Source organism: Lolium rigidum, chromosome 4 (assembly GCF_022539505.1).
Source record: "Lolium rigidum isolate FL_2022 chromosome 4, APGP_CSIRO_Lrig_0.1, whole genome shotgun sequence".
NCBI classification, from domain to species: Eukaryota; Viridiplantae; Streptophyta; class Magnoliopsida; order Poales; family Poaceae; genus Lolium; species Lolium rigidum.
The window spans coordinates 243,934,329-243,955,098 of record NC_061511.1 but is presented as its reverse complement, the minus strand read 5'-3'; the positions used below and the strand labels follow the sequence as shown (position 1 = coordinate 243,955,098).

General features: G+C 47.0%; 1 protein-coding gene and 1 pseudogene across 1 annotated transcript; both read right to left on the bottom strand.

Annotated features, from left to right (window-relative positions):
• Positions 1-746: 746 nt before the first annotated feature.
• Positions 747-1,771, bottom strand: LOC124706829. Its single transcript, XM_047238498.1, has one exon. The coding sequence runs from the start codon at positions 1,769-1,771 to the stop codon at positions 1,028-1,030; it is 744 nt and encodes a 247-aa protein (XP_047094454.1). The 3' UTR covers positions 747-1,027.
• Positions 1,772-4,431: 2,660 nt separating this feature from the next.
• On the bottom strand, positions 4,432-19,950 carry LOC124648515 (annotated as a pseudogene).
• Between the last annotated feature and the right edge of the window lie 820 nt (positions 19,951-20,770).

Here is a 20,770-nt window from a genome sequence, read left to right as displayed (position 1 = left end):
TCATTCTAGTCAATAAAAAATAGAGTAGTTGTATACTTACCTCATCCAGGGAAATCACCTACTTTCTATTTGGTTTAGTTTCCCTCGATCAACTCCCATTCAGCTATGATGTCAACAGTGTGATTGGTTCACTAATAATGAGTCAGTCAGAAAGGAGTAGTTGAGTCTCCAATGAGCATTTGTAACATCGGCTATGAGGTCACCAGTCTGTCTCATAAAATGCTTCTAGAATGGAACAAACAATAGTTCAACATGATACATATGTGATGCATTTTGTTATTAAAACTGCCGATTTTCTCTTTCAAAGTACGAATATAAAGTGTATCTGAATAGAACATCTAAATAGACATGGTCGGTGAACTGCCATTACCACCACCACACAGCTAATAAGCCTCTGAAGAACCTGTTAAGGCTTGGAACTCATTTAACAAGTAAACGAAAGCACTAGGAAAGCACACACATAGGTGCCAATACTTTTGTTTCTTTTTACAGTACACCATATGTTTGTCTCCGTGCCCAAATTAACATTTTGTAGTACCATGCTTTTTTAGAACTGTTTGGAGTGTGCAAGTTCAATTACAAACTCAAGGTCTCACGGATGGGTGCACATGAATATATGTTCACAAAATGTGCATTGACCTGATGTTGATCCTAATTGCTAGGTCATAACTAGAAAGACAGGCTAGCAAAACAACAGAAACTTTCAGGACGCGGTCTCTGCATTGAAGCACATCTTCAGTACAAGTTTGAGGGGAACAAAAGCATTGCAGTAGACATGTTGGTTGAACAGGCTTACAATTTTCTTGACCATTAATCTATACAGAGTTACAGTACACTTTATGTACAAATCTATGTCTCTGTATGATCTTATATTTCATCTAAGAGGAGAAACCATGAATCCTACACACAGTTACGGTAAATTTTATGCACAAATCTACAACTCTGCCTAATCTAGTATTTGATCTAAGAGAACAACAACATAGGGCATGAAAATTACTTGACAGTACATGAAATGGAAGCTAAGCTATCAGCGCGGCGGGTTCAGGATGGTGCCATTGCTCTGCAAGATTAGCAACCTAACCTGGGAGCCATCCAAGGTGACATCCCTGGCATCCACGACGCGCGACCTCTTGAAGAGCGCGGCGGCGGCGGCGGGGTCCAGCTGCCGGTCTACAGCGAGCGCGATGGCGCCGCCTAGACGAACGGAGCGCTCGGCCTCTGCTGCGAGGCGAGACGGGAAGAGCGCGCCGGAGAACCCCGCCGGGTCGTCGGAGAAGACGAGGTCGAAGGCGCCGTCGGGGAAGGGGAGGCGGTGGGGGTCGGCGCGACGGACGAGCGGCGGGAAGTCGACGAGGTCGATCCCTGTTACCGCGGCGACTCCCGCGGCGTTGAGCGCGTCCACGGCGTTGCCTGCGCCGGCGGCGAAGCAGAGGACGCGGGAGGAGCCGGCGAGGAGGCCGAGGCGGCGGAGCGGGGGGAAGACGGAGGCGGCTAGCGACGCGGAGCGGCGGCGCCAGTGGGACGAGGAGCGGAGCTTAGCGAGCCGACGGTCTGGTGGGAGGATGCGGCGCGAGGCGCCGTCGCAGGAGGTGTGGGGCAAGGGGGCGAGGGAGAGGGTGAGTGGTTCCGGCGCTGGGAAGCAGGAGGTGTGACGGAAGAGGTATAGGAGGCAGAGCGTGGCCGCAACGGCGAGTGCGATGGAGACGCGGCGAGCCAGCCGCTGGAGTCGCCGGTCCATCGCCGGCGGCGAGTGCGCGGTGGAACCGGACATTGGGTCAACGTTTGGTCGTTTGGATCGTGTTTATCACGGGCTGATCGGATTTGGGTTTTGCGAACAATAAAGATCCATAGATCACGGCCCTCTTTAGTATCATCATACAGTTTTTTTTAGCCCGTTTGCAAAAAAATAGAGTTATCTTTTTTTCTTACTCACTCATAATCGGTTTAGCACGCGCGCACGTAATTTAAGTTAAAATTTAACCATTAATTCCATAAATAAAAATTACAAGTCTACGAAATTCATAACGTTAAATTTGTATTCAAAATCTAATAGAACTAACCTACTAATAGTTGCAAAAGTTTATTTAAGTTACACTTTAGTGTGCAGCAATCATATGAATATCGCACAAGGGCCCCTCGGTTACGGCGGAATTCGGAGTTTTGCGAAATTCATCTCTGCAAGACTCAATTCAAAGATTACCCGGCATGGCATGATGATGACGCTAAACAAAAAAAATGGTTACAACATGTAAGTTGTAGAAACATTCGTGGTTATAACTTTTCACCTATTAAACTTCAATATCTGAGTTCGTATGCAACCGGAATCGCCCAGTCACTGAAGGCCTAAAACTGCACCACGGGAGCCCAAAAGTGGATGACGAAACTAAGCTTTCTTATTAGTTTGGAGCCCAGGCAGTGGTGAAGACGGCGGCATGCCCCTTCCACGTGAGCACCAGCATGTCCTCCTCCCGCTTGACGCCCCACCCGGTGGCGTGCTCGCTCAGCAGCTGCCGGACCTCCTCCACTTTAGATGTGGTACAAGAGTATCAAAGTTAGCCTAGAACAATCAAAGCTAGTTAGCACCCCTCATGACTAGTTGCTAGTGCTAATAAAATAAAATTGACTACTTTAGATGTGGGAACATGTGAAATGAATTGACTTTGAAAACCTTGGAATGATGAGTCATTCTATTGAAATATTTTGAAGGTGAATATGACTGATGAATGACATGGTGAATTTTACAAAAACGGATGGTTGGGTTCGGATGCGATACCATTCCAATTTACAAGTACCCCCACAATACCTGATTATGGGTAGGGCTTAACTGGAAGTTTATGTGTCTTAGTATGGGTTCCCTCTAAACAAGCGTCATCGGGGTTATGTTGAAAGCTGCCTCTACCACAAAAGAACTGATGAGAAATGACGTGAAATGAGGTGAATGTCCGGCCCAAGCCCTGTGCAGTTCCCAGGCTGACCGTTTGTCTTCACTGGGAGGCCAAGCTCATGGGGAGAGGTGCCTATACTAGGGTATGTAAGTGAAAGGTTATGGTTGGTAGTCCGCACACGGAGTGTGATAAATTAGGGCCAGTTAACCCTGACGGATTATTGTAAATGTTGTGGCACAAGTGTATGACCTCTGCAGAGTGTAGAACTATTCGAATAGCCGTGTCCACGGTTACAGACGATTGGAAAGGCCATACTGTTCCGTCATCAGACCATTTTCAAAAATGTGACATATGACATGTGACTTGAATTGAAAAGGGTGAATGGTGACTTTGACTCGCATCACAACAGAGTTGTGGGAATGACACTAATGTTCCCACTTGAGTTAGTTAGCAAATGAAGAGTCCTTTACTAAATGCTTATGAAATAAAACTGGCTTTATGCAAATAAACTTAGAGCTTAACACCCCCTTACTATAGTTGATAGTGCTTACATTAGTATTAGTTTGCGAGTACTTTAAAGTACTCATGGCTTTGTCCCTGGCTATTCAAATGGCCAGACTATGAAGGAGAACAGCAGATGCGAGGAAGATGGACGAGCAGGACGTCTACGACAACTAGGATCACTCCGACGTCACCGGTTGCCTGTGGAATAGATGGACCGCAACCGTTACTTCGCTTCCGCTATGTGTTTTGTAATAGGATCTCTAGATCCACTATGATGTATTAAGACTGGATCATGTGATCCCTCTATGTAAGACAATTATGTGATGTAATGAATGATGTGTTGTGATATCAATCTATTATGTCTCGCAAAAACAATATTCCTGGGATTGCGATAAATGGCATAATAGGCATCTGGATTTAAAAATCCGGGTGTTGACAGAGTGTCCGAGAGCCCTTGGATCAAATGGACTTAGATTACATGGTCAAGGTGCGATGGAAAAGTCTATACAAAAGATGAAACCCTAATTTTGGAGCAGACCAATCATTATCACGAATTTGCCTCTCCATTGGCTGCCTTTTACAAGGGGAAGGACTCATCTACAATACCAAGGAAGTTCAATCAAGAAGGAGAAAAACGGTGGTGCTCCCATAGGGGCCGGCCACCGCCGATGCCGTGCCCCCTCGTCATGGTCGCCTCTCCTCCTTAGAGAGGCAATTCTCCATCGACATCTCCATCTCCCCACTTTAATATCTGTGAAAACATGATGTGTGATGCTATATATTATTTCAATTTGATGTTAATATGTTGTCTTTATAAAAAAAAACTATGAAAGGCTCCAATTTCACCTATTGATATGTTCTTCCAACGTGTCCATGCATGAACAATTAAGAAGAACACGGTAATTTGTGTGTCATGTCATTCTGACCCTTTCTGAGCTACATATAACCAACCTAAAACTACTCTCTGGGCAATATTGTTACGGTTACATGCATTCCTAACAGCAGTTTTAGACTAAATAGCGAAATTGGAATAAGCTACATCTTAGTTTGGTGCCCAGGCAGTGGTGAAGACGGCGGCATGGCCCTTCCACGTGAGCACCAGCATGTCCTCCTCCCGCTTCACGCCCCACCCGGTGGCGTGCTCGCTCAGCAGCTGCCGCACCTCCTCCACCTCGCCGTCGCCGAACCCCACGGCGGCGAACCCTCTCCGCCGCATCCTGTCCGCGAGCCTGGCGCCGGACTCGGCCCGCTCGCCGTCGTCGGCGCCCACGACGCTCTCGATCTTCCGGCCGACGGCCGCCTCGTGCTCCAGCCGCCTGGGGCTGTCCCTGGGCGCGGAGGTGTCGAGCGCGTCGAAGAGGATCCAGTGGAAGCTGAAGCAGCCGGCGATGCGCGTGGCCAGGCTCGGCGAGTCCAGGTCGGCGTCCTCGTCGGTCACGGTGACCAGGCACGGGTCCAGCGCCCGGACCGCGTCCAGGAACTCGTCCCTCGAGCCCGGCGCGACGTGCCGGAGCCAGCTCTGGCAGTTCACCACGAGCGCCTCGCCGTCCCTTAGCCCCAGCGCCGGCGGGTCCGACAGTACGGAGGCGAGCTCCTGGCTAAGCGTCAGCGGCTTTCCAGCTGGAGATGGAGATGGCGTGGTCGTGCTAGTTTCGTCGACGGCGTTGAACTCCAGCTGCACGCCCTTGGATTTGGCGAATTATGTTTCTTTTTAGATGATTGGCGAATTAAGTTGGCGAGACGGAGGCCGAGCTGAGGGGTAATTCCCGTTGGTACGAGGCAGCATGCATGATTATTACGTCAGAGAAGGTGACGTACGACTCTTCTGCGCGCACGCCGCCGGCCCGCGCGCGGTTCGCACCCTCGCGAAGCCGAAGTCGATCGATGCACCCTCCGTTTATGCATGCGTACGTGAGAACAACCGAACCCTCCCTCCCTCCCTCCGCTCGCCGGCCTCGTTCTCGCACCGTTCACCTGTACGCGATTAATTGCAAGGAACCAAAGTACCACCTCCTTTTCGCACCACGCCACGTCCCTTTTCTCTCTCACACCTTCTTCTAATTATTCCGCACAATTAATCGCGCCGTCTTTATTTTCTCTCACACGCGCGTACGAGTAGAAGCAACAATTGGCTCGCGTCCCATCACGCCGACGATTCCCATTCCCTAATCAATACTCACTGCGCCGAGTATCAAATTGAAAAAAGCGCGCGCGGCTACTCGTTTTCTCCCCTTGTTCAATTTCGAACCAACCAAACTTGTTGGCACGCAACTTAATTAATTCACCGTCCTCTTTTTCCGAACCGATGGACACAACCACTGAATTCCCAAAATAAAATAAAAACCCACGATTAATCGACTCCATGTTTTTTTAGAATAATTAATCGACTCCATGTGCAAGCTATCATTACAACCCGTGGTGCAAAGCCAAACTACACATTACAAGGCCCCTTCACGTTTTTTTTCTGTTGATAAAAGGCCAAAACGCACCTCGACGCAACAGAGGTACCACCAGAGTAGATGGGAGGGAGGCGTCTAGAGTTCCTGCCCGAGGACGACCTCGACGCACGAGCGAACCTCTCCCGGGGTTTCTCAATCCTGCCCAAGGACGGCCTCGAGTTTGCATAGCACGCCGAGGGAGTCACGTAGCATGGCGAGCATGGCAGCGGCCGTCTGCCCATGGCCCTCGAGGACCCGTAGGCTCACGCCCATTGGAGATCCCTCACCATGGGGAGTGGACCTAGCCCATGGAGACGACGACGAAGACAACCGCAACCGACCCCAAGTGCGGATCCAAGTGAGATAGTCATGCCGATGGTGGTTGGTGGCTGCGGGGAGTGTGACGTCAGTCAGGAGTCACGTGCGCTACCCATCCTGGACGTAGCCCATCACCGTCATAGAGAACACGCTTGTAAAGGGAGGAGACGGTGGTGGTGGACAATGGAGGTTGCGACGGCAGACGAGGGTAGTCATGGCCGACGGCACTCGTCAAGGGAGGAGACGTTGTTAGTGGAGAGCGGAGGCACGTCCGACATCGGTGAGGTACCCATGGCCCAGATTAGGTTGAGTAAGAGGATTGACAAAGTAGTGGGTGGGTGGTGGGTGGACAAATGGACATGTGGCCACGACTCAAGTCCATCTTAGATTTATGTCAGGGTTGGGTTACGTGAACAAAAAAATAACAGACCCTAAACCACAAAATGGGTTGTTTGGTTGGGGCGCGTTGCTTTTGTCCACGAAGATCGAAAACCAAATGGGTTGTGTTGGAGATAACTTTTCCAAATAATATTTGTATGCATAACTTACCATTATAGTATAATAACTCTTGATACATCATTAAAATTGAAGAAGATCAGAAATAGACTATCCATTTATGTTTGAATAATTAGAAGCTCTGAGATCCGAGTTATCGCAACATGACGGATTGCCTCTAGCCCTATTGCATCGCGTTTGCTGTCGGTGGAAGTAGGCGATAGAGTCGATGGCATCTCCGTGTGGTGGGATATACAAAAGTAAGGGTACACAATATTAATATTGTACCGTAAATTATATTTAAAGTGTGCATAGCGAGTGATTGTGCACGAAATAGTATATATATTACTCCGTCGGTATTATGAAAGATGTCTTAATTTATCTAAATTTAGATGTATCTAAATATTAATTAAGATGACTCGACTTTATCTATTTAAATATATCTAGATGCGATTTAATATATAAATACATCAAAATTTAGACAAAGTTGAGGTAGCTTGTGTAGGACGGAGGGAATAACTATTTTCTCACGATAGTAAAGTGAAGGGTAGCTAGGCATGAGAGAAATCGCCGTAGGATCTTGCACTAAGCTATGTATGATTTTTATATCACAAAAATGTATAGAGAAATTTGCGAATAGATTTTCAGCCTCAACATATCCCTTTTGAGAAGTTCGATGGACTATTTTATTTCGTTTAGGGAGTGTAGGCCAGCTAAGCTTGATTAAATTACCTCATTGATTAACCGACGTCTGGCATGGAGCGAATCACGCACAGACTCCCGCATCACTCGAGCCCCGCACCGTACGAGTTTGGTGTCCCGCTTAACTCGCCGCTCGCCGGCAAGTCGTCTCCCAGCCGCCCCACAACTCAAACCTGCGCCGCCGCCTCTTCTCCGCCCAGCCCCAACCCTCCGTCGACCTCTCCTGCCGGCGTCGCGCGCATGGCCGAGGGAGATGCACGCCGGCGACGAGGCGACGCTGCCGCTCGTGCCCTTCTCCCCGCTCGGTTCCATCGGGTCCGTGCGGGTGGAGCTCTCAACCGGCGCCTGTAGCCGGGCCGCCGGGGTGAGCCTGCCATGCCCTCCCTCATCGTGCCCTGCTTCGGGACGTCGCCGTACGTCCAGGTATGCTGAACCAAAACCCCATACCTAATCCTCTCCCCCTCCTCCTCCTCCTCCTCAATTCAATCAGACTCAAAATTCGTTTCTTCACCGAGCAGTATTTTCGGAGGGCTGATCTGATTTGAGGCAGATTGATTGATCTAACGAAGTTGGGGATTATTTCTAGGGTTCATACATAGGTGATATGGAATGAAAGGCTGGTGATGTTCACCTTCTGGTCAACGTGGTCACCTTAATTATGGATTCAAATTTACGGGTTTCCTCTCATATGTGGAGTAGTTGATTTGGAATCCACTTAATTAGGAAAAACCGTTTTGATTCTAGATTTCCTGTTGGCTAATTGCAATTGCGCTGCATTAATCTGATGAAATGCTAGCAAATTATTTTAACTAGGGCATGTAAATGTTAGGATAGAACCTATGTGAATTAATGCTACCTTCATGCTAGATTGTGAACATTGATATGGTTCTGGATCGCCTATGAGATCGCAGAAGCACACACACCTGCTGCATGTCTAACACAAATGAGATCTGCCGGTACAACCACACACACACACTGCATAGTGCAGAAGTAAACTAGCATACTGCATCAAAGATTAGCGAAATAATATGTGAAAATTTCATGACCGCATTAAAGGCAAGCTGTTTTTCTGTTGTTATCTGCTTAATTGATGTACCAGAACAACGGTTAACTATACAATAATTTGCAGCCTTTAAGTGAAGGGCCGTGCTGAGCGTCCACCGGAGGATCAAAAGTCCCGATCCTGGCTCCACCGACCGACACGTGTCCAAACACCGCCGTTGCTTGTAGCAGCGTCGCCAGCCGGAGGTAGCATGGCCGCCGGTTGGCCACCGCCGCTAGTAGCAGCGCCTCCAGCCTTTGGTAGCAGACGGCCGCTGGCCGAATGCTGCCCGTTAGTAGCAGTGCCACCAACCTTTGGTAGCAGATGCCATTTAGAAGTGCCGCCGGCCATACGTAGCATAAGCGGTTGCCGCTTGTAGCAGCAACGTCGGGCGTATGTAGCGGACGCTGCCGCCGCTTGTAGCTGCGCCGTTGGCTGAACATAGCAGACGCCGCTGCCGCTTGTAGCAGCGCCGCCAACCTTAGGTAGCAGCGCCGCCAGCCTGATGTAGAAGACGCTGCCGCCGTTTGTAGCAACGCTGCAGGCTAGACATAGCAGATGTCGCCGCCGCTTGTAGCAACGCCGCTGGCTGGACGTAGCAGATGTCGTCGCCGCTTGCAGCAAACACCGGCAATGCTTGTAGCAGACGCTGACAACGCTTGTAGCACCACCGGTGGGGCGGAAAAGCTACAAAGACGCGAGCCTGGCTGCCGCTGCCGTTCGGCTGCGTACTTCTCCTGCGTCCAGCGTCGCTGGTTGGCTCCCTCTCTCGCCGTCTGCCCCTCCGCCCGAGGCAGGCGCTGCCGGCCGGCCATGTCCACCGCTACCAACTGCCCCCTTTGTGGCTGCCCTCGCCGGATAGAGTAGAGAGATAGTGCACCCTGCGCTCGTTGGAGAGAAGCGGAGATAGAGAGATTTGGGGTAAAGTGGACAGGGTTGAGTGGGGAGTAGAGTAAACGGTGGAGACGAAGGATGAAGTGGAGCCAGAAATTTTTCTCGAGGGACCATGTGAACAGATAAGGTAGCGAGAAATTTACTTGCAGGGGCGACGGGTGTCTGGGGCCAAGAAGCACGCGGTCCACACATCTAGGCGCATCGAATGGCCTACCACCAGGAGGATGCGAGTGCTTGATCCCCCGGTGGAATCGTAGCTTTTTTCCTTAAGTGAATGGAGTTTTCATTTTTCAAGAGGTGAAATGACACAACATGAGATTAAAGAACTCAAGTCTTCATTTCAAAAGTTGGTTTTCAACTCTTTGATATATGCATAGGAGGTGCATATATATGTATGATCCTGCAAAGGTGCATGTATATATTGGTTCTTGCAAAGGTTTTCCTGCACACATGTAATAAATTTCTCCTGAATGGCCTGTAGTATATGCAGAGTAGAGTGCAGTAAGTATACTGCTAGTTTACCTCTTGATGATGGAAGAATTACTTCCTACCAGCCTTTGCATGTCTGCTAGTTGACTATTGCATTTTACTTGTCTTAGAATTAGAACTAATCCATGCCTATGCAATCTTCCCAGGTGCAACGTTGAGACGATCGCAACCAGGTTGGGCTCATCTTCAATGGGTGGCAGGAGCTTCTTCACCTACAACCGCAGTGCCACCAACATGGGCTGCTTCTGTTGCAACTGTCTCAGCTCCACAAGAGCAGGTAAAGATCATTTGTACAATTGTCTCACTCATTTGTATAGCTGCTGGATCAGTTTTGCTGAAAAATATGTCATCTCAGCTGTTGTACCACATCATGATTTCTAGATGATACTAGATGCCTTTAGCACTTGTGTGCAATGAGGAACCGACGGCAGAGAGGCCATGGGCGCTTCTGCCGAGCAGAAGGTCAAGATGGTTCATGGTTTCCCCCAAGGACCATCAAGGCGACCTCAACACTGCCGTTCAGGAGATCGTAGACATCGCCACCCAAAGGTCCATTTTTTCTCGAATATGTTCATCACAATGTGTATGTTTATTCTCGGTGTGTGGCCTGCTTGGATTTTTCTTACATGTACTGTAGAATGATTACTTTGGTTAAAGCATGATGTTCTCCTGAAATGGTCTCCTAGTAACATCTTTTTCGAAAAGGAGAATTGTAGTAACTTGCCAGGCTGCTAAACAGTACGAGTTAGTTTCCTAGCATGGACTGTCCGTTAAGTTGTATTAGCGTTTTCTGAGGTAGCTGTTTTCTGAAATAGCTGGCACGATTGTGCGAAGCTATAAATTGTGAAAAGTCATATCGTAGGAACCAAATGATGCATAATTTTGTTCATAAGATGACTTGATGTCTGCTAGATAAGAGACAAGGCTGATCATTTTCTTTTCTTCCCTGTAATATTATTCCCCCAACTGATCAAGCCTGAAACTGAAGTTTGATATTTCTTAAGAAGTTTTCATGGTTTAATTATTTGCTTCAATATTAACTTGGATAAAAATAGGCATGTTATTTCAGACGATAAATCGCCTTTTCTTTCCTCAAAACGTTCTAAAAGGGGCAAAGATGGGCTATTAGCATGCTCAACTTTTCTTACGGTCAGGTCGATGTGTCTGCATGTTTAATTATATCATGGAAACCCCTATGTAGGGAATCTGTGTTTAACCGTCCTCTATATTATGGGACATATGTGGTTGTTAACTGATCAGTAATCATCATTTGATGATAAAAGAAAATTCACATTCTCCAGCTTAGTTATATGAACTTAAAAGCTTGCAGATGAATGTGACATAATTTATGGATACTTCCGTGATGGTTATGTAGCTTTTGCAAGATCACTTGTGTAGCTACTGTATCTCTTGTTGCAATCTTCCGAGCTGCATGTGAACTCGTTCAAAAATATTCAGCACTATCTGTATTAATTTTGTCATGTTATATTTGAGAATGTTATATGAACTAATTTTGTAGGTACTAGATGGTTTTCTTAATTGGCACACTCTGTCCTGACGAGAGGCGGCGCCCAGCAACCACGGAGGCACGGTGGGCTTGTGTGCCGGCATTGGCGCGCGTGATTGCATTGATTCACGTCACTCTGTCGATCTCGCGTGCCCGCGTCAAAAGCGTGGCTGAGAGCTGCAGCTGCATGCTGCCCCTCCACCAAGTTCCTGGCGCTGGTGGCCACGAGATGTGGCGGCACCCTCCTTTCTCAGCATCCTCCTCTTCATCAGCAGCCACTGGGCTCCGTCCTATCCATTTCCTCTTGTGTGAACAAGCCAGTACCATGCTACTGGTGAGAATTCTCACCCCTCCTTTAGATTCTTGTATTGCAGTATGAAGCGATCTTGCAGGACGCCTGTAGCTTTAAAAAAACACAATCTTGCTACAATTGTAGAGCTGTTCTAGCTAGATTTTCTGCAGCACTGCAATCATGTAATTAATGGTTCAGATTGGTCTATAGATTACAATATTTTGGTCTCCGAAGTTGGATTGTAGCTGGACTAACTCTATAATTTGAGTGTTCATTTTAGGATTTCGAACTGCTGCAAAAGTTCTTTTTTGAGTTTGAGTCCCAGGCTGCCTCTTGTGTAATGAATCAAACGAAGTGGAATGTTTGGATCAGTTGCAAATGCTACATAGCCAAGTCAACAACAATTTCTAGTTGCAATTAGTTTCTAACCGTGTTTGTTGTTGGCAGAAAAAAGAATAAGAAGAAGCATGTGAATGTCATGGGCTACGAAGCTTCTAGTTACAATTAGTTAGTAGTGGCTGGCTACTGCTTTCCTTCCATTGTGAGTTTTTTCATGGTTTAAACAAATTATTGTTACCCTCCTCCTATTGTGCATGCAGCTAGTACTGTACAAATGCACCGATTCTGCCGAAAAAGATTCCATCTCCTATTGTAGGATCTTGAAATCCATATTGGAAGCAGACTTGTGATGATGTCCAAATTAGTTTCAGAATGTGCATACTGCATAGGCAGTAAATGTATAGAAAATGCATCCTCTTTTTTGATTTGTAGCAATTATTTTTTCTGCTTGAAAAATCTTCATGACAAGTATTTAGACTATCGACTATCAATAAAACCTACTGTTTTTGTCCATTTTATTTATTGGACAGTAGTTCAAATAGACACATGGTGCTCTGTGTATGCACAATCAAGTTATTTATCGAAGTTCTTGTTTCAGATGGTCACAAGCGATTATATAGTCTGCATTTGTAATTTTTTTATTGTCTTGTAATATCGATCTTGAGATATTATCATGCACTATTGAGAACACTAAAAATCTGATTAAAATCTGGAACATCACTTCAGTACTACATCATAGCTGATCGCTGAGCTCATGCTGTCTTAACCTGGAAAATCACAGATGCATGATTTTATTAACTAGAAGGAACCCAGATTTTGAGTTAGGTAACTCAAGAATAAGACTACTAGTGTCTGGTATTAAATTAACTTGTCTGTGAGAGATTTTCTCAGTTGCCTAAGATATAGTAAATATTTTTGTTTCACTCTTTATGTATGTATTCTGTTAGCCCTCCTCTTATGCATTTGGTTAATTCTGAATGATCCTAGCCGATTTAACACACATCTAAAAATATATTCAGCCACTGTCTTCAATGTTTCTGTTCACGTGGAGCTGATTTGACCTATCATAGTTTCATCATGTTTATCTTGGAAGGAAATGAATTTTTGGTAGTGGAGTTTTGGTCCCTCTTAAAATTCGGTATTGTACTTTTATTCAATAATATAAATTTCTCCTTGTTTTGGTAATGGACCTTTGGTCTTCCCGATAGTTCTTCGCTTTGTCGGGGCTTTGTGAGATTACATTTCTGCTGGTCTGCAGATTTAACCCTTGGGTTTAATGCCACATGCTACTTTGCATGAGCCGAAACTATTATTTTTTTTCCTTCTACTAAATTGAGATGATGGTTTTCTTTGTACATGTATGAAGATTCTCCTTCTTGTGGTCATTATTAAATAAGTATTTGTATGCTAAGTATTGATTAGTAGTTGTGTTCCTGTCTTAATTTATGCAGCCATATATGTTTTGGATTGTAAAACACACCTTCTTGAAGGCTAAGTCAAGAATGATGTGTGACTCAGCCTACAAGAGTACTATTGATTATTTTGTGAAGATCTTGAAGAGCGGTATGCAGGTTAAGTCAAGAATGAAGCTTCCGACGTCAGTGTTTCAGTGCAAAGTAAGCAAACAAACTTCTAGCAACATTTCTTCAATTTAAACAAAGCTTTGACTGCAATTATTCTTCTCCTAGAAGACTCCTGATAGTCTGGCCCTCTGGTGTTTCTGTTATCAGAACTAACAACAGATTATATATGGTGCTCCATATGATTTATCTATCCTTAATAAGTTGTGTGCGGTATTCCTGGTTGACATGTTACATTCTAAAACTTGTGCTAAATATGTGCCTCGTTGTTTGTTGGAGCAATGGAGATAAACCTGTGCTCAATACAAAGTGATGATCTTGGCATCTCTACACAAAGTGATGATCTTGGAGACAAAGTAATGATTTTGGCGGTAAAAACGCCTGGTAAAAATATACACTAGGTCTTGAATGGTTGATTTTTAAATATACTTTGTGTGGTTGAGTTCTAAATATATTATGCCTATACATGTGTTAATTTTTCTGGTTACTCAAAAATATTTTGCCACACCTATTGAATTTGAATGTTTTAAATTCTTTTACCAATTACCAAATGTGAGACCTTACTGGATGCAGATGATACAGTTAATTTCTCTCCATTTGTCATGCCTTTGTCTTTATACATGAGCTAGTTTGAATTGCTCAGTTGGTGTTTCTATGTGCTAGATTAGACCATCGAGCTCAAATATTCCTAAGATGTATGCATGCCTATGTTAGTTGAAAATTTGAGTTGTGATACTGAAATTCACAAGTAGTAAACGTTATTAAATTGGAAGCTATATTATTGTTCTCGTGTATTAACACTCGCGAATAAATCTGCAGTGCATGTTCTGCTGATTACAACCGTATACAAACAATTCAGTACCTACTTTGTCCTTGTTTGCCCCGAATCAAAGCATAACAAGGAAATTCATTGAATCAATTCTCAAGGTTTTAATATATGTAGAAATGGTTCTACTGTTATTAAGTTTTGCTGGTGTATGTTGCAGTTAAAGGGCATAGAAGTCCCTTAAATTTCTTATTGCTTTTTTGTCCTGTGTAGTTCATTGTGTCGAACTGTATCTGGAGCACACGAATTATCCCACAATGGGGTATTGGTTGACTACACGAGCTTATTCCTCTAAACGATTTTATAACCTGAGTGTACTACCTTTTAATGCGTATTAGTGTTTGATGGTTGATTGAACTAGTTATTTGCACATGTGTAAAGAGAAATTGCAGTGAAAAGCATTCCTGGGAGACTACCTTTGTTTTCATGCCGTCGCCTAATCTTCTCCTAAATGCTGCCCAGGCGTCGAGTCGCGCTGGAGCTGACTACTGGGACGGACACCTAGATATTTCGAGTTAGGTGGGCGCTCCGGGGAAAAAGGCAATGCCCCGTTTGCTTGGGTGTCGACTGGGTTGGTTCGGACGCTCGTCCAGGTGAATTGGCGGGATAATCAAGCGGGAGAGAAATGGAATCGACCACTGCAGAAGCGAACCGAGCGGGAGAGAAATGGAATCGATCACTGCAGAAGCGAACCGAGCGGGAGAGAAATGGAATCGATCACTGCAGAAGCGAACCGAGCGGGAGAGAAATGGAATCGATCACTGCAGAAGCGAATCGAGCGGGAGAGAGAGGAAAGCTGAGCTGCCGCCACCACCAAGCTTAACCGCCGCAGCTGCCAAGCTTCTTCATCCCTCCACGACCGGTAAGCCTCCTTCCCCTGCTTCACTCATGCGCCTCCCTCTCGTGTGCCGCTCTGCTCCTCCATCTCCAGCGCCCCCTCTGCAGCCCTGATGGTCCTCTATCTGAGCCTGATGGTTGTGAACATAATAATGTTGATGGGGACAACTCTGATGCTTTGGAGTATGATGACGATGATCTATAGGAGTGCTTGGCTTGTTCACAGTTGGTTGTCCAGTGAATTGAATGGCCTTCGCTGTTGCTTCAGGAATTTGAACTTGGTTAATTTACTGTTTGTGTTTGCTGGTGCTATATCACCTTATTTGTGTTGAAACTATGTGGGTTAAATTATTTATTATTATTACGCGCAATGGCCAATTGTCGCCTAAGCGTCGGCATGCCGACTCAACTCTTCGAGCTCGACTCGACTCGGTGACGTCCGAACAAAGCAGCCTACATTGGCGATCTTTATTTGTGCATAAATATATCTTGTTTGCATTCATGTATCTCTACTTGATAACTTGGCCATGGTGTGAAAATACTTGCTAAACTGAATCATGTTAATTTGAAATTCATGATTAGGTACTAGTTATATTTAAGTACTAGTTATATTTAAGTACCACAAACTCAGGTTTCAGGAAAGGAATTAGATGCCACATAGCTAGCTTCAGGTAGTTAATCCTAGTAATGTTTCAGTTTGTGTTGCTTCAACACACTACCTGTTACTAAATGCTTATTATTAACTCGAATAAATACTCTGTTTGCCTACTTCATCTCCATGTTTTTGTTGAAACCCTGCTCTAGATTTATTGTTCCTACTAAATTTGCTATAGAGATGGCCATCATGTTTTGTTATTTTTTATTCTAGGAAAACCAGGAGGAGGACCAGATTGCAGTCTCGGAGGTAGCTGTGCAGCCTCATGCATCGCTTGGTGCAAGATGGAAGACCCAAGTGCGGAAGGAGCCATCATATGTATAATACTCTTGTTCGATTTCTTTCTTTATTTACTCTTGTTACAATGCAAGAGGTGCCGAGATTTGAGATTGGGAAGAACCTCTTAATGTAGCATTTCATGTTGTATGTAACAAGCAGTTCCAGGATGGGATTGCAAAAGCTTGCGTGCATTGGCTTTACTTTGATGCTGATTTCTGGGTAGTTTCTTGTTGGTTAGAGTTGTGGTCCAGTTGATTGTATGTCACACATGGGCTGTGTTGTATGAACTATTGTCTTATTTGAAGTATGTTACTTGCTGTGCAGGTTTGGATGTCCAAAAAATAGGTGACATCGTGCCAAACTTTTCATTGATCGACTAGATAGCGTAATAACAAGTTTTATGTATCGTGAAAGAAAAAAAAATCGTATGCACAAAAGAAGAAAGGATGAACTGTATTTTTAGATAAAATGTGAGCTAGCCTTTGTTTTCCTCCCAAGGAGGATGGAGCATTTGGGGCGACATGTCAGCCTTGTCTTTGGCCATTACAATCGACCGGAGGCGCGATGAAACTAGCTAGATTTAGGCAAGTTGACAATGACGTGCGGGTGAGATGTGTGCCATCAAGAATGACTCCTTGAGGCGAGCAGAATCGGTACACACAGAGGTACTAGCTACATGTTATAGACGAACGGAAAGGTTCATCAAGCCATTTCTCGCCTTAACCCCTAAACTAAATAGGAAATAGCACGCGATTGCTAAGAACATAATGCTCTGTACCCGGCTGCTACTGGTTCTGAGCCAGTAGTTTCCCAGCAGAATCGGTACATCATACATGTATTTACATTTGGGACGGCAGTAGTACGCGGATGCTATAGAACAAAACAATCAACCCTCTTTGCTTTCCACGCGCTACCAGCTCAACTAAAATTATTGGATTGATTACCGGCCTTTCCCGATGCCCAACATTTAAAAATGAATTGCTTCGTTTACCGTGAAGTTTGATTCACGATGCTAGCAATCCGCGTCACTTATCATCTGGGTCATTCATCAACATGATCGCATCCAACAAGCAGCACATCCTCTTTTCTTCAACCTTTTTTGTTTTCCACGTTTGAGATAGCAGTAGTACGCGGTGCAATAGAACAAGACAATCAACCTTTTTTGCTTTCCACGCGCTATCCGCTCAGCTAGAATTAATTGGATTGATTACCGGCCTTTCCCATGCCCAACATTTAAGTATGAATTGCCTCGCTTACCGCGGAATTCCATTCACGAGACCCAGAAACGAAATGTCAGCGATCCGCATCACTTATCATCTAGGCCATTCATCAACATGATCGCATCCAACAACCAGCACATCCTCTCTTCTTCAACCTTCAGCCCTCTCTCTATATATACTAGGCGGTAATCATCCACCGCGTGCGGGTTACGCGTGTGACTTAGACTTTGACTTTTACTTGTCGAGGAGAGGAGAGTGAGCCGTCGTTCTTGTCGTCGATTCCACCGATGGCCGGCCATCAGCGCACGTCCATCCAGCAGGTAGCCTGTTTCTTCTCATGACTCCCTGACCCTCTTGTTCTACGTTTTTCCCCCCTTTTTTGTATCATTGTTCCCGTTGTGGGATTTCACTCATATATGTGCATGAGTTCAGGAGTGGCAAAGACGGACGAGAATTTGCCGGAGAAGGAGGTATTCAGATACGAGGAGTTGAGTGGCTCCGCAGCCCGACTCCATCAAAGCTAACCTGGTATGTACGAATGGCCTCCTAAGTTTTGTCTTCTTTGTAATCAACCAGCACAGTTTGAAACTAATTTTAAAAAGTGATCGGTTGCACTATGAAGCACACACATAGGTCAAGCTCCACGAATCTTCATCGATTGATCTTCTATATATTTTTTTGATAGTACACAATATGTTTGTTTGTGTGCCCAAATTAACATGTATTATATGCACAAATCTATGCCTCTGTATGATCTAGTAATATGACACTGCTATGTGGGAACTTAAGGCGCAGGCAAGCCGTCATCTGCAAAATCGTCCTTATTCGGATTACTACTTACTACCTCCGTTCCGGGTTATATTATGGAACGGAGTGATACTATTCAAAACAAAGATCTCGTGAATATGAAAAATGAATTGCTACTGCTTCTAAAAAAACTATGGGGGATGTATTATGTTTTTGCTAAGAAATACTGTGGGCGGACGGACGGCACGGTGATGCGGAGCGCCGGAGGGCCACCGGGCCGCTTGGAGAGCGCGTCGATGAGCGTGGGCCACTGCATGCAGCGCGTGGCACCGAGGTCGACGACGTGCACGGCGTCCCTGCCGGTGACGGCGCGTAGGATGGCGCCGTTGGAGGCCGTGAAGCCGAATCGGTGCCAGGGCGTCAGGTCGACGTAGTCGGCGAGCTCCGTGACAGACATGGCCCGTCGTCCTAGTAGCGGCGCCGCCATGCTCCCGGCACCGCGAGGGGAGCCACACGTCCGGCAGGCGCGCGCGACGAGGCCGCGGAGCAGCGACGAGGTGAGCCGTCGGCGCCGACTCCCTTCTCGCCCCCATCCCCGGCGTCTACCAGCGCTGCCGCCCAGAATACCTTCTCCTCGTCATCCTCTCCGGCCAAGGGCGGCCAGCCATTCCCGTTCATGTTGCACCGTGGCCGCGAGCGGCGCTCGGCCATTGAGGAGCGCAGTGAGTACCAAGGCGGGGCTCCGCCAGAAGCCGCCGCCGGCGGATGGGTGCTATCCGGGGCGGCATCCGGCGATGCTACCACCGCATTCGAGAGTGCTACCTTGGGCGCCTATTGTTGCCGCCGGCGGAGGTCGGCGTTGCTACCTTTGCCATCCGGCGATGCTACCGACCGCAGCCGAGAGTGCTACCTTGGGCGCATGTTGTTGTCGTCGGCGGAGGTCGGCGTTGTTACTTTTGGCGTCCGGTAGTGCTACCAACGGAGGGTGGATTTGCTACCCTAGGTGTTTGACGTTGCTATCTACGGTTCCGAGGTTGCTACCTTAGGTAGATCGGAGTTGCTCGCGACCTTTTGGCGGCGCCGTCGCAGTGCAAGGTCTCCTTCATTGTCTCTCCAGTGGCGAAGCTACTAGTTTGCTACCGGCGTTACGCATTTTTGATACAATATCATTTTTTTGCTATACATATTCCGCGATTTTGCTACATTCTCATAATCTTTTTGATACATTTTTTCCGTGTTTTTGCTACAATTGTACCATATGTTTGCTATCGGGGTCTCCGGCGAGTCCCCGGCGAGGCTCCGGCGAGCTCGAACCTTTTCTTTTATTTCATGAGTGAACCGTTTTTTGCTACATGCGATTGCTGCCGGGGGTGTTTTTTTGCTGCCGGAGGTGTTTTTTTGCTACATGCAAATCTAACCGTACATGATGTCGATCCAACGGCTGGGGACCCGGGGGCTGGGGAATCAGATCCCCCGGGGGACGCCCAGCACTTTCCTATTTTGTACGGCCATATTTGTTTTTTTAACTGTACGGCCATATTTGTGGATCCATTCATTTTAGCAGCCACATATGCGTTGGACTCTCCTTCTCTGCCTAAAATGGGCCCCTTCTCTTTTTTGGGCCCGCCCGCTGCACCAGTCCGTCCGTGCGTCCGGAGGGTAGGACGAAGCCTGTGCTAGTTGGCGCGTGTTCCTCGCTGATTGTCTCTCCTGATCGTGCACCGGACCACATAGATCAGTGCAGGAGTCCTCGCTCCGTAGCTGTACTTGGCTAGGTCGTCGCTCCTTTGTTGCAGAGGCTGGGTGTAATTGGTATAGCAGCGGTTGGACGAGGATGGAGGGGCGGTGGCAGCCTTCCCGGGGACGGTCCAGCTGCGGGCTGTGGCCTCCCCGCCTCCCATCGGCGGCATGCCGGCGGTGGTGGCTGGTGGAGGTGGACAGTGCCTTTCCCTCCGCCTCTCGCCGGTGAGGGGCGATGATCTTTGACTTCTCCCGCGGTACGAGGACGCCCGGGGCAGCAACCTTGGGTTCGACGGTGGAGGTGACCCTCTTCATCGCCGGAGAGGATCGGCCTGCGGTTGGTGGTGGTGGATCTATTGATCTATCACCGCGTTCCGGAGGCGAGATGGAGGAGCTTGGAAGCCGGCGGTGGTGTCGCCGGTGGAGGGTTGGAGTGGCCAGCCCAGGGTGGTCGCCAACGTGGGGGTCCGACCTGAATAAAGGCGGCGGTCCTAGGGCCTCTCTTGCGTGAAGAGGAGGACCTACCGGAGGCCTGGACTCGTGATCTGGCCGGAGTGTTGAGTTCCGGAAGGCTCCGCCGGTGAATGTAACAGTGCTTTTGCCTGGAGTTTGTTGGATCGGTGGTATTCGGTCGTGCGCACCCATGCTTTTATTCCGACTGATTGGTTCTGGAGGGAGCGGCGCGAAGCTCTTTTTCTGTGTTGACATCAAGTGACTATGTATCCATGATGAAAGTCGGAAGAAGAGAATTTCATGAAGGCCGAAGGGGAGGACTAGCTAAGGGAGGTTCAAGTTTCTGCGTTGTTGAGGGACTTGCTTGGTGTTCCGGGCTTCACAGGAGCGGTATGAAAGTGGGGGCGACAACACATGTGAAGTTCAGAGTCCTACCTTTCAGGAAGAAAACCCAAGGTCTGGCCTTAACTAGTTGTGACTGGCAATGATCTTGTTGGAGGCATTGTTTTGAGAGCGGGGACTATCTTC